The sequence below is a fragment of the Balaenoptera musculus genome, chromosome 7, assembly GCF_009873245.2.
Source record: "Balaenoptera musculus isolate JJ_BM4_2016_0621 chromosome 7, mBalMus1.pri.v3, whole genome shotgun sequence".
In the NCBI taxonomy this organism is placed as follows: domain Eukaryota; kingdom Metazoa; phylum Chordata; class Mammalia; order Artiodactyla; family Balaenopteridae; genus Balaenoptera; species Balaenoptera musculus.
The window spans coordinates 27,880,179-27,895,203 of NC_045791.1; the positions used below are offsets into that span (position 1 = coordinate 27,880,179).

Below are 15,025 nucleotides of genomic sequence, written 5' to 3' on the forward strand. Positions count from 1 at the left end.
GAGGGGGAGGGAGAGGAAGAGGGGGAGAGAGGGGGAGAGAGAGAGAGACAGCGAGAGAGAGAGAGAAAGAGAAAGAGAAAGAGATCTCACCTGGACTTGAAGGCTGCTTCTCTCGCTACCAGAAAAAAACATATGAAACTTTTTTGTGAGTTAACAGAATGCAGGGTGGGGCACCACTGACCCTTTAATTGTTGAATTCAAGGATAATTTTAGTCATCACTTTATTTAACCTCACTCCTCTGAATTCACTACCAATCATCTCCTTAAAACTCTCTTCCCTTTATTCCACAGGATAATTCTCTCATTGATGACCTCCTGACTCTTTTATCTTTTCTTCTCATTTCAATCCTGGGCTCTTCCTCCACTAACCCCTTAAGGGTCAAGAGTGGGAAAGGCCAGTCCAAAGCTAAAGATCAGGGTCATAATGAGAAACCGGCAACATGCCTGAGAAGCAGCATCTGTGTCCTGGAAGCCAACTTGAAGACTGTGTTGCGGTGTGTCCAATGCTGCTGATGTGTGACGTAAGATGAGGACTGAGAACTGACCACAGGATTTAGAGGCATGGAACTCATCAGGGACCTTGACAAAAACAGTCTCAGTGGAGTAGCTTTAAGAAAGAACAATGGGAATGAAATTGGAAACAAGTGTAAACAACTCTTTCAAGAGGTTTTGCTACTGAGAGAAATAAAGAAATGAGGTAGTAGCAGAGGAAGAAGTGGAATCAAGAGAGAATATTTTTAAGATGTAAAACAAATAGCGTTTTTTATATGCTAATAGGAACCATCCAGAAAAGAGGAAAACGGATGACGCAGATAAGAGAAAAATTGCTAGAAAAATCATTTTTAGGTATGCAAGAAGGATGGGCTCCAGCAAAGAAGTGGAAACAGGGCCTCAGTCAGAAGCAAGGTCAATCCACCAATAGTTACAGGTGTGAAGGTAAAAAATATGCACCCAGAAGCACATAATTGGGTAGATGTAATGGTGGCAGCATATAGACATTCTCTTCTGATTGCTTCTATTTTTTTCAGTCATGATCTGAGAAGGAAGACAGAAGATTTGGTATTAAAAGCTTATAAAGAGGGGCTTCCCTGGTGGTGCAGTGGTTGAGAATCTGCCTGCCAATGCAGGGGACACGGATTCGAGCCCTGGTCTGGGAAGATCCCACATGCCGCGGAGCAACTAGGCCTGTGAGCCACAATTACTGAGCCTGCGCGTCTGGAGCCTGTGCTCCGCAACAAGAGAGGCCGCGATAGTGAGAGGCCCGCGCACCGCGATGAAGAGTGGCCCCCACTTGCCGCAACTAGAGAAAGCCCTCGCACAGAAACGAAGACCCAACACAGCCATAAAATAAATAAATAAATAAAATAAATAAAGAGGATACATTTAAAAAGAAAAAAAAAAAGCTTATAAAGAAAGGAAATGCATGATTAGTTATTTAGAACAGGGGAATTATGGTACATTCACCATGCAGCTCAACAGGTCCACGTGGATTTAAGGGTCATGAATTTAGAGTAGGCTAATAGGTACGGCTGGAGGTTTTCCTCCTAATCAAATATGAAAGAAAAGGTGCAAAAGATTTGAGAGTACACACAAGAAAGGAAGTATGATGACAGAATGTGGGAGTTAAACTGGAGAAAGAAGGAGGAAAATTAGGACAAGAGAAGAATGAACATAAGGAGCTGGCTCCTTACCATCAATGGATGCTAGGTTCTGGTGAGACCAAAAGGCTGCCTGAGTCAGGATGATAAAAAGAATATATAAAGGAACCTCTTTATTTATATTAGGCTGTTCCTTTGGCAGAGTACTTCTTTACATTCACGTGTTAAAAGAGGGCAAAGGGGAAGATAGTCCTTTATATTCAGGTGGCAATAAATCTGCTAGATTATAAAACAATGGGGATGAAGGAGTTAATAAGATGAATTAAACTTTATTAAGGTTCTGTTATGTGCCAGGCACTCGGCTGGGCATTTGGCACACATTATTTCATTTAATAGCTACATCATGCCTATGAGGGGATAAGGTAAATATAATCATAACCATTAAAGAACCTAAGTTCAGGGTCATTTCACTTGCACAGGTCACAGAGCTAGTAAGTGGTGGTCAAGACTCAAATATGTGCATGCCTAACTACAGTATTTAAGAGCTTTCCCACTTCAAAATGTTTTAATACATATAATGAAATATTTTCAAGTGAATATTCTTTCTTGCTACTATTTTTCTGGTCTTTGAGAATAAGGCAGTGGAGGGGTGAGGAAGGTAATAGGTACAGCAGGTACTACAAGCCCAATATTGAATTTCTGTATGACAGACATGCTCTGAGTTTTAACAATTATCAACTTTATAAATCCTCAAATATTTTGCTGAAATATGGCTTTTTCCCTTCCCTGATTAATATACCTTATATTATATATTATTAGAGCACATTATATTAATAATTTAAGTATATGTTCTGCTTTGTTTTTAAATTAAATTCGAGAGAAAGATAGAAGCGTTCAAAAATTTTTTTATTTTTAATCACCTTGGTTATTTTGCCTTTGGAATTACTAAATATTTTTCAACATCTCAACAAAATAATACTCTTTTAAGACTGCAGGCATTAGAATGATTGTCATTCATGCAAATAATCACTTACTTACACTATATGAGTTTGGGTTGGATAAAGCAAATTACCATTTGAAAATAATTCAAATAACACTCTGGGCTAAGACCTTGCTTATGAATGTTATCTTGGCCACAATATTTTTTAACCTTCTTCCATTTAGCTAGATTTATTTACGGTAATACAGTCCAAATTAATAAACTATTCAATTGCCACAGGTGTATTAAACATAGGATGTTGTAGGACTATATCAGATGCAAATGAATTTTAAAACATACTATTTATTTGGAATTCTATAGCAATAATAACTAAGATGTGCTATAACTACCTATTCACTTAAAGATGTGTATTTTGACGATACATTATTATATGAAAAACTCAAAAGCATGTCAAAAAATAAGGTTCAAAATATGATCTAAAGCAGCGGTCCCCAACTTTTTTGGCACCAGGGACCGGTTTCATGGAAGACAATTTTTCCACGAACCGGGGGATGGTTCAGGTGGTACTGCGAGCAATGGGGAGTGATGGGGAGCGGCACATGAAGCTTTGCCCGCTCGCCCGCCACTCACCTCCTGCTGTGCGGCCCGGTTCCTAACAGGCCGGGGGGTTGGGGACCCCTGATCTAAAGTATAAGCTGTGTTCTAGCTAATCACAGATCTAAAGTATAACAATCATATTTTTCAGAAGTTGACATTCTCTCATCACACATATGAAAATTATGTATTACAAATACACATTATATACATATTTACATATATATGAAAATCAATTGAGATCTTAGTTTCACTTAGCTTTATAGTTTTCAAAACTGTAAATAAATCATTAAATATTTTTGACAAATGATCTATACTGACAGGAAGATTAGATAGTTAACAGAAAATTTAATCAAAAGTCATAGAGTCTAAATTTTAATACAGTCTCTGACAGTAATCAGCAGTGTGAGCACAAGCCAGTCTGCTTCTCCGGCCTTCTGTTTTCTGAACTCCATAAAGTAAGGATCAGGCAAGTTGTTCTAACTTAAATTTTATGACTCACTAGCTTGATTTGGTATTAGGCAGATTTTTCTTCAATGCAATATTAACTAGTAAGACACTTAAATCAGTATTAGGGGTGTGGAAGAGTGGGTGTCCCCACAGCAAAATCTGGGTGAACTCAGTAAGTCCAGAACATAGAGACTAACGCTGACCTCCTGCATAGCATATGTGGACATTAAATTGTCTCCTGCCTTCATTTCAAGGAGGGGGAAGAAACAGCTGTCCCTGAACTCTTTTTAAGGACACAGTCAGTTACAAAACAGCAGCATCCCCAGCTAGTATGAGTCCCACTGAAGTAAACTTTCTATTCACAAGGGGAAAATATTCCTGGTGGTAGTAAAAACAATTTTGCTAGGTTTAATCAAAAGTGAAAAGGAATTCTAGAATGTTCCCTTTGAGCCACATCATCCATTGCTAATTCAGGGTGGGCCCAGAGATAAGGGTAATAAAAAATATCCTTAGTGACTGAGAAAAAGAAATGGCAATTAAGTGCATTTGCAACCCAATATAGAAGACCTAACTCTTTACTAAGATAATATAAGTAATAAAAAATGGGAAAAGGGGAAAAAAAATGAAAAAACAGCATGGGAAATGAAAGTAATCTAAGCAGTAAAACTTAACACTGCTTTACTTAGAAGTTACTATTACACGTATAAACCAATGGGCATAAGCTGAATACAAAGGCTGAGACCTATGCTTGACAATGACTTCTGTAGCAAAACAACAAATAAACAAAACAGTAAGTGTCAAAAGCCAAAGCACCTTGCTTTGGCAAACAAATAAATAAGAGAAAAGAAAGGAAGAACTCAGTATCAGAATTAACCATTCAGTGACAGGTTGGACACATGATTATTTAAAATCTTTGTAAATCACAGCATGGCGAAATAGAACTTGATTCTCTAACTAATCATGCTTACGCTGAAAAGTCAAAATTGGCAAGAACATCACCGATTTTTACACATTTGGGGAATAATTTACGACACAATATTGAAAATGGAGTTAAACATACTGACCTGCTCACATCAGGAAACCTGATGGGAAAGTAAATAACTTGGCACTTGGGTCTGATGATGCTTTCCAGATCTTTGGGTCTGTGATCAGGAATCAGCTTCATGAATTTTCCAATAGAAGTGAGAAATGACTCCATATTAAAAACCGAGTTGAATACCACCACATCAGCCACCAGGCTGCAAAGGGAAAGGATAAATGCATATGGTGAGCCCACACTTGTTCAGTTATTTTTATAAGCCTAAGACTTTTTATTAATCAGAATTTATACTGCACCTTGGGTTTGCAAAGAACTCTGCACTTCCTACCAGTATTTATCAAAATGACTCTAGTAGATAAGTTAGTTTCATTAGCATTATATCAAGGGAAGGTAGATTATTGGCATCAGAGAGGAAAGGCAGGAGAGGAATTAAGTCATTTAATGGGATCCTATGACGCTTCAAACCAAAGTATTGGGTTGGCCAAAAAAGTCCGTTTGGTGTTTTCCGTAAGATGGCTCCAGTAGCATTTTAGTTGTCTTTAACTTCATTCGAAATAATTTTGTTAGATTGCATTGTGACAGCTGTCACATCAGTGTGCCTTTAAAAAAAAAATCAAAATTGGTGAATTTCTGTGTAGCCATTTTAACACTGAAGATGGGAGAAAAAAAGCAACATTTTCGGCATATTATGCTTTATTATTTCAAGAAAGGTAAAAACTCAACTGAAACGCAAAAAAAAAAAAAATTTGTGTGGTGTATGGAGAAGGTGCTGTGACTGACTGAACACGTCAAAAGTGGTTTGCAAAATTTCGTGCTGCAGATTTCTCGCTGGATGATGCTCCATGGTCCAGTAGACCAGTTGAAGTTGATAGCGATCAAATCGAGACATTAATTAAGAACAATCAATATTACACCATGCAGGAGATAGCTGACATACTCAAAACATCCAAATCAAGCGTTGAAAATCATTTGCACCAGCTTGGTTACGTGAATCGGTTTGGTGTTTAGGTTCCATGTAAGTTAAGCGGAAAAAAACCTTCTTGACCGTATTTCTGCATATGATTCTCTACTTAAACGTAAAGAAAACGTTCCGTTTTTAAAACAAATTGTGATGGGCGATGAAAAGTAGATACTGTACAATCATATGCAACAGAAGAGATGGTGGGGCAAGCAAAATGAACCACCACCAACCATACCAAAAGCCAGTCTTCATCCAGAGAAGGTGATGTCGTGTATATGGTGGGATTGGAAGGCAGTCCTCTATTGTAAGCTTTTTCTGGAAAACGAAACGATTAATTCCAACAAGTACTGATCCCAGTTAGACCAAGTGAAAGCAGCACTCGATGAAAAGCATCCAGAATTAGTCAACAGAAAACGCATAATCTTCCGTCAGGATAATGCAAGACCACGTTTCTTTGATGACCAGGCAAAAACTGTTACAGCTTGACTAGGATCAAGCTGATTCATCTGCCGAATTCACCAGACATTGCACCTTCGGATTTCCATTTATTTCGGTCTTTACAAAATTCTCTTAATGGAAAAAATTTCAATTCCCTGGAAGACTGTAAAAGGCACCTGCAACAGTTCTATGCTCAAAAAGATAAAAAGCTTTGGGAAGATGGAATTATGAAGCTGCCTGAAAGATGGCAGAAGGTAGTGGAACAAAACAGTGAATACGTTGTTCAATGAAGTTCTTGGTGAAAATGAAAAATGTGTCTTTCGTTTTTACTTTAAAAACCGAAGGAAACTTTTGGCCAACCCAATGTATTTTTCCGCAACGCCAGGAATTTTCAATATTATCACCAAGTACAGGAGGACCTTTTTCTTTGTGGCCCAACTACCCACATTGGGTTTCTATGTTGGTGATGTACTTCGTTTTACACCACAGTACTGAGAACAGAACACTTGCCATACTTTTCACTGCCTTCAAGGAGATTCATCCAGATAAAGCTACTTCATACTAAGAGCATACCTTCATAACATGTGGTTAAAGTCTATTTCTCATTTTAACCCTTGCTTCAAGAAACTGTTAGGGTTTTTAAAGTTCTGAGACTACACAGGAAGGATTATATAGAAACTCTACAAATAACTTATTTTTTTATATTAGATTTGGAGTAGTCAGAGAAATAGAAGAAATTGGTGAAAATGGATCCAGAAATCCATACCACTAGGTCCTACTGATTACATAATGTATTATAAAGGACCACAACACCATGGACCTTCAGAATTAAACAAAAGAAATATAATATTGGCTGTTGCTTTCGATGCAAAGGCTGTGATCCTCTCCTTAGTATTTTTTTTATTAAAAATAATCTAAAATACATAGAAGGAAATGTAAAAACAAAGTTTATGTGTCATTAATATGTCAGTAGTTTCCAAATTTGCCTATAACATTTCCTTGGAAACCAATGAACACAAATGATAACTATGGGTGAGCTGGACAAACAGGAATATGTACTATGTTCCCTTTATGAATCAAAAAATCATTTTAGTAAATCATTGTTTCGTTTTTTAAAATAACCCTCTTTGCTTTAAGCCATGATTCAGTGTCTCAGTGTCACTGGATCTCAATAAAATGCATACAAATGCTTTGATAAGAAGGTATACAAGATCAAGCAGAAAAAGCAGTTAGTTTTATTTCACCCTGAAAAGGACATCAAGGAAACTGAAAAGAAGACATGCAAGCCCACAAGACTGTAAAACACAAATGAATAAACAGAGCTTATAGAGCAGGAATACCACAGCAAGTCCTCAGTTTAGTTTAATTCACATTTACTGAGACAGTCAAAGTTTCTATTATCAATACATAGCAGAATGAAAAACTAACAAAAGGAATGTTGACCTGCCACCCCTATCTGCCCCCCACTCCTGCAAAACTGTTTTCCCATACAAGTTTTTTTTTTTTTTTTTAGTTGCAACCTAGTGCAAATTTGGGATTAGCAGTGATTACAACATGGATAATACAAGAGAATGTCACAGAAGTGCTGACACAATATCAAGCAATAAGGAAGCCAATATAATAATATACCAAAAGTTGAAGGATGTTTTACAGCTAGTCTGTTTTCACCATATGTCATATATTGTAATAGTGACCCACAGGTCATAATAGGTAGTTATGGCATGTGTTCATCAGTCAGAGGGTTAGTGAAACCTCTATTTAAGGTGAGTGCTTGTGTCAGTCATCTCTGAAGTCCTTAACTGTCACACAGTCAAGAAAGAAACCTGACAGTGCCAACAAAAGCAGAAGTCAGCAAAAAAACTAAAGAAACATTTTAGGAAGCTGGAGTCATACTTTTCAAACTGAATCTGAACAGGACTGCTTTCTGACACTCTTATTTTTCCTCTGGACGACTGCAAGCCAGTTTTTTTCTCACTAAGAGTCCCACCAATGATCAAGCCCACTTCTTTCTCTCCAAGCTCGTCTATCAGTTTACCCTCTTGAGAAGAGCAATGCTGAAAAATTATATATAAGCTTTTATAGTCTCATTCCCTTTGAGCAAAACAATCTTTTCTGAAACAAAGAGATGAGGCGTAGTGAGCTAAAAATTTTTTTAGCTATCTGCCCTCTAACGGCATTCAACCCAACTACTTATATTCTTAAAACCCCAGTTTATGCCAAATTAAAGTTCCAAGATAGTTTACAGAAGTATTCTTTTTCATGCATTTCCTCTATGATATGAGTGGGTGTAACTTCCATTAACTTTAAAGCCACCCATAAAGGGAAAAATAGACTTAATTTTTTTCCCCAGTTATTTCTCAGGGGTAATAAACACACACTATTTGAGGAAAAGAATGATGCTAATTCAAGAAATCAAAAGAATATTACAAATGTTTTCCATATTGATAAAGCACAAAATGATTTTATTTTTGTCTTTAAAACATATTTTCCCCCTCTGTTTCAATATAAAATAAAGAATTTTAATTTTATTATGAAATTTTAAAACGGTTGCTTTTTTTATGAGACATTTGATGTGAAGCAGCTCCACTCTATTTTGATAGCGCTGCTACTTCATTTGAAGCAGCTTGTAAAAATGATTGCAGGAAAACATTTACAAAATGCTCAAAACACAGAAGTATTACCATCTAGCCGTTTTTCTATGTCAGTGAAACTATGGAATATACTTGCAAAAGAGCTGGAATTCTGTTTAAACACATCATCAATCCCAGTTGCTAATAACTATTAAAAAAGGTGAGTAAACTGAACCCAATCACTGCCAAACTGACTCCCTTTGAGTGTTGCAGTTATGTGGCTGGGATCCAATAGCAAAGCTGTTTCAGAGTTGTTATTAACTTCTTTCATTAACTAAGCTTCAGGAGATACACTTTGTTGAAGTAACAGTAGAGAAGGACCATCACCTTTGAAATGTCATGGTATTTTAAGGCTAGGCAGTTTCAGAAGACTCAAGAGGGGAAAAAAAACCTCCTAAAGATTCATTTTCCATAGTTTTCTCTTACAAACAATAAGAAAAAAAAAAGGACAAAAACCCCTTGCTCCATTATGCTTTAATTTTTGTTTATTCCTCTGTAAATTTCTATTTTGATTTCAGCTGGATACATGGAAAGTAGCTGGTAAATAAAAGTTGACTCACTGCCTTTTTCTAAAAGTATGTCTCACACAGTAGATGATGGAATCAGGGGCTGAAGAAGGTCCCTGTCACCCCTTTGATTCTATTTTGAATGTTGTAGAAAATACAGTTAGATAATTAGTTCAACATTTAGATTGTTACACATATGTATTTTATAAAAGGATTAGCTGTTCTCTTATATGTACATATTGCAGAGGCACAAGTAATTCCTACCATGGAAGGTATGTTTAAACATTTGCTCCTAATTTAAGGTATTTTTAAAATAAGTGTACAGGAGGTCTCCAGATTTAAAAGCTAACTATAAGGAAAAAGATGGCAAAGGACTAAATATAATGATACAATCTATACCTACCATGAGAGAATTTGGTTGTATCCATATTGGAAATCCCTCTCCTGACATTTCTTGACAGGATATACCAATTGGTTCTCATGGAAGTACAGAATCTTTTTCAATTTCCCAAGGTCAGGCCGAAGGGCAGCCAGTTCAGTCAGGTTAAGCACTGAGCTTGCGAAGAGGATCCTAGGAAACAAGGAAATTAGGGTTACCACCCCGAGCATACTTGAAGTGGGCATCCTGTGCCTTCTCTCCTCTTTCCTCATCCTACCCCAAGGAAAACATATCCCCCATAGGGACACATCAAGAGTTAAGCCTTAATACCATGTAGCAGCATTCTAAGTTTTGATCTCTTAAAAAGCAGCTGCTAAGAACTATAAAAGCCCTGAATCTCATTGGTCTTCTCAGCTCAGTTACAGAGAAATGCAAAAAAAAAAAGCTGGATGGATTTTATTGAAAAAAGCCAAGAAAAGCTCCATCTGAAGGACAAATGGAACAAAGATAAGGCTGACTGGGGAATACTTTGCTTGCCAGTTTCATTACACTTTACTTCTTTATGCAACCAACTACTGAAATTCAATATATGAGCAGGAATGGCACGTGTTCGTGTTATGACATAAACCCTTTTGATTTATGCAATAGACTTATCTAGTGAGGGCTTTTTCTCTTGGCATGTTTTCTTATGCCCCCCTTTTAAATATTCTGCAATATTTGTGGGGTTTTTTTTTTATATTTTCTTCTCGATTACTGGACTGCTGATGGCACCATATGTACACTCTGTAATATCCCTTATATAAAACATAAATTTTAAAAATGAAGAAAGCCTGGTTCCTTGTCTTTGGGGGGAAAAAAGGAAACTGAAAGTCTACCTATCCATGGTTATAAATGAAATAGTGTCTATTTACTCACTCATTCCACAAACATTTATCATAAATGCCTACTAGCTAACAGGGTCAAGCCAGGAAGAACAGAAAAGATGAACAAGACAGCCTGCAGAATGAATGCTGCCAATAACAGTGGCATGTACAAAGTACTAGAGGAACAAACAGACAACTGTCTGGGACAACCTGGAAATATTTCACTAATGAGGTGGCTAACACGTGTGGACACAAAAGAGGGACAAATTACAGTCCCTGAGCAGCTGAGGACATTTAGATGGCACAATTTTGATGGAATGCCACCTTTATAACATAATATAGCATCATTTGACCCTTACAGCTTTAATTCCCATTCTAAAAAATGAGGTCCAAGAAGGTTAAGGGTTTTTCCTAGAATCACACTGGTAGTAAGTGGCAAAGCAGAGATTCCCAGTCTTCTAAGCCCGAAGTACTATTCATTACACCACAGATATGAATTCGTTGTGGACCACTTACATTGCAAACACATTTTACTGTACTTAATAAATACAAAATAGCATCCTTGTTATTACCATGATTACAACTACTATAAATTCTCCCTTGCTGACAAGCCAAATGGCTAACTTCAGGTGTTTATATGATCTGCAGCACTAGCCTTTCACATAAGAAGAATGATTACATAATAAGTGCATACATCATAAAGAGGAATTCAAGTGTCTTCTTCATGGGCTAAAAAAGGCACATAAGACCAAAAAGCAGCCACCTCCCTAAACTCACATTGCTGTATTAATGCTATGGTTTATTGCTTTAAAGTAAAAAATCTTATCAAGGAGATGCATTTTTAAAAAGTGTCTATTTGTACTCAACTAAAGCAAATAGAAAATTCATGTTCAGAAAACGTCCTCTATTTTTTCCAAAAATATTCCCACCACCACCACTAAGTATAAGCTTTTCTAAAATTTAGATTGAAAATTCTGAAATATGAAGGTATTTGCTTATCTACAAATCTGATCTTTAGTGGAGATAACAATAAAATTTAATCTCAGTCAATCTATATTTTCCTTAAAAGAAAACAGATGGCAACTTGTGGATCAAGTTATTGAGTAATACACGCCCCTCTATTCCCACTCCCCATTCCCAACATACAAACTACTGCAAACAATGACTCATTGTTAATCATTAAGACCTGAGCAAACTCAATGTTTTTCACACACAAGGAAGAAAAACTCATTAACTGCAGCTTCCACCTATTTATTAATTATAAAAAATCGTACCCTTATAATGGAGAAATTTGGTAGACATCAACTTACCCAAGTGACCAAACTTAATATGAACAATAATGGGCCAAAGGGATATCATGTATCTCCCAATGTGATACACTGAGAAAGATAGAGATCACCAATTCCTGACAAAAATGCTCGATCTGAATTTGGTAGTGAGGAAACAGCCAGACAAATATTCTGCAAAATAAATGGGCTGGATCTCCAAAAATTGTCAAGGTCATAAAAGGAAAAAAATCTAGAGTAAAGGGAAATAAAAAGACCCCCAAACCAAATGCAATGTGTGATCCTTGATGGGATACTGAATGGGGAAAAAAAAAAAAACAGCTGTAGAAGATATAAGAACAATAGGGAAACTCTGAATATAAAATTGCAAAGTTTTATCAATCTTAAATTGAAGTGTATTGATTTTACTGCAATTATGTAGGAGAATATCCTCATTCTTAGGAGACACGCGTTGAATTATTAACATGTGAAGTGTAATGATGTCTGCAACTAATTCTTAAATAGTTCGGTCCAAAGGCCACTAATAACAAATATTCAAATATTCATAGATAGAAATAAATGTGCAAAATGCTAACATTTGATTAAATAAATGATATATTGTAACTCACTGATCTAGTCTTGCAAATTTTTAAGTTATACATTTATAAAACTACAAATTTGGGAGGATATTCATTAAATGGCAGTAAGCAGAAGGGAAAAATATGCCACATTCCATAAACAATAAACCCATCATATATGTATTTCTAGTCAGACTCCAATTGTTCATTTCCTCCAAGAGAACTATCCTCGGGGTGGAACATCTGTAGCAAATGTTTAACTAAAGCAAGCCCTTCACTCTCCTCCTACCACATACCGCCTCTCCTTACCCTATCTACCAGCTGATCCATAATCAAGGAATCCAAATCTAAAATTGAGACTTCCAAATAAAAGCTCTCAAACGAGAGAATGCAATACATTCAGAAGTAAAATGGCAATGATTTTCATAATATTACCCATTTGGGACTGCCCACACCAACACTTCCTTCAGTTTGTTCAATCTTTAACAGGAAACTCATTTTATTTTTATAACTAATCTTGAAATAGCGCTCACTACTTCTAAATTGTGGGAATTATCTCCAACATTAGTAAAACATTTCTCTTTGCTTTTTTGCTTGTAAAATCGAAGTTAAATTGGACAATAAGCAACTCCTCAAATATTCAGCTCAATGACACCTAAAAAGAAGTGATGAAGATGCCCACAAAAGAAATGCAGGTAAGATTCATAGGCAATTTTTTTCTTTGCCGTCCTCCATCAATTAAAAAGAAGTGTATAATACAATGAATGACATCACTCAGTCAGCAGCTAATCCCTAGGCTCCCAATGTTCATCTTGCCTCAGGTATTATTTAAGCAATAAATCCTAACAAGGTGAGCTTTACCATCCCACACTGTGTCTCTGGCAGGAAAGGGCACAAGGTGATAGCAAAAACCACTAGGAACAAGATAATTCCTGACAGCTGCTGCTTGGGCACAAGTTAAATTGAACAGTTTATCTCAGCATGAAGATGTTATAAGGTTTTATGTTTAATATTTTTAAATTAACATAAAACCCAGAGAAAGCAGTTGGGGAATCTTTCACAAACATGACATACTACAATCACTGTATAAGCTGGATTAGTACTTATTACCATGCTACTACAGAATTAAGCTGTTTTTAGACCACCAAGAGCTTTAAATTGCAACTTTTGTCTCTGTAAGAGAAACCTATATTTAAAATGTCTGCTAAATTCAAATTAATGGCTACATCATTAGCTTACCATCTCACCAAAAGTATAAGTAAGCTGCTATTATAATCGTCTAACCAAAACAGCTCTGTGCTGTAAAAGTACGTGAATGCCGTTCTAGGTATTTGGGATTGTATGCATATACATGCTTCAAGTATTTTCAATGCACATTATACCTACAATCTGAGTCATATTTGCTTAAGGAATCCAAAATTATTCAACACAATGAACTTCTAGATTTTAGTTTTCTTTGATTCAGTTTGAATACACTAGTTGTTTGCCTTATCCTATTTTCTTAATATGTCAAATGAGATGTTAAAATATACATCAGCACTGTAGGAGTGTGACTACTATTATCAAGATGCATACTTTTATACCTTAAATGGCATGAAGGGTCAGTGAAATGAGAAACAGAGGACAGGCATTCAATATTCCAACCACTGCCATACAATCTAGGAGAAAATCCTTCATGGACTAATTATCTCACTCTTGACCCATGAAGTTTTTTCAATAGCCCCCCACCTTCCGAAACCATTTATCACATAATGGGATACAGAACACAGATTTAACACAGATACCAATTTGGGTTGTTATTTATACTTAAATAATTCCCTGCAGGGCTTTCAACAAGCCTTTGACAGAAGAGTGAATGCCATCTTCCAGCTGTGTCACCTTGCTCAATACTTAAATTTCTTGTCTAGATACACATTGCCCAGCCTCACTCCCTAAGTCTTCCTTCATTCTTTTGTTGCCTATCTTGAGTTCCTGTTCCTTGATATCTACTCCCAGGATTCTAGATCCTGTACTTTCTGTGATACAATATTTTCTGCAAGAAGGAAATGTTCTATATCTGTACCGTCCAATACAGCAGCAACTAGCTACTTATGGCTATCAAGCACTTGCAGTGTAGCTAGTGTAACTGAGGAACTAAATTTTAAATTCAATTTGATTTAAGTTTAAATTAAATAGCCGTAAATTAATGGGAAAGCACAACTCTTGATGGACCAGCTTCCCTTAACCCAACACTCCACCCACCCTACCTGAATGCAATTCCTCACTGAATTGATTTTCTTGTATAGACCCTTGATCTACTTGTGATAATCTAATTTCTAAGTTCCTCCTGATTTGCTGAATTTCATCTACCAGGGTCTCCAATTGTAGAATGCCAGAATGCTATTTTTTTCCTTCTGATAATTAGAAAACACATGTTCATTACAGAAAATGTTTTAAGTACAAAAATTATAAATTAATTATCATGCACAACCACCCCAAAAGAGATGGCCACTATTTGCATTCTGGCACTCATTTAGTCAGCATACATTGAGCATCTATTATTTGCAAGGTACTAGGCTAAATAATGGACCTAAAATATAAAACAAAGTAGCTCAGGCAAGAAGAAAATTGGCAGGCTGAGGAACTGAATAAGGACCAAGGAAGCTGGAGCAATTAATTCAATGAATGGCCAGAGAAGATGCTGAGGAAGTCTATGGGCCTTTGTGAGACAAGAAAATAATTTTGAATTTTATGGTAAGAGCAATGGAAAGAGAATGAAGGATTTTAACTAGGGAAATAACAAAA

The 15,025-nt window shown here is 36.4% G+C and overlaps 1 protein-coding gene across 2 annotated transcripts in view; it reads right to left on the bottom strand.

The window, feature by feature from the left end:
- The window catches only part of GTDC1 (glycosyltransferase like domain containing 1), a 377,323-nt gene that overhangs the window by 198,599 nt on the left and 163,699 nt on the right, over positions 1 to 15,025 (bottom strand). For both annotated transcript variants that reach the window (XM_036858347.1, XM_036858348.1), the window contains exons 6-7: positions 9,560 to 9,727; positions 4,647 to 4,820 (exon numbers count right to left, since the gene is read on the bottom strand). In XM_036858347.1, coding sequence (XP_036714242.1) covers positions 4,647 to 4,820; positions 9,560 to 9,727 — 342 coding nt within the window. The remainder of the gene's footprint in view (positions 1 to 4,646; positions 4,821 to 9,559; positions 9,728 to 15,025) is intronic.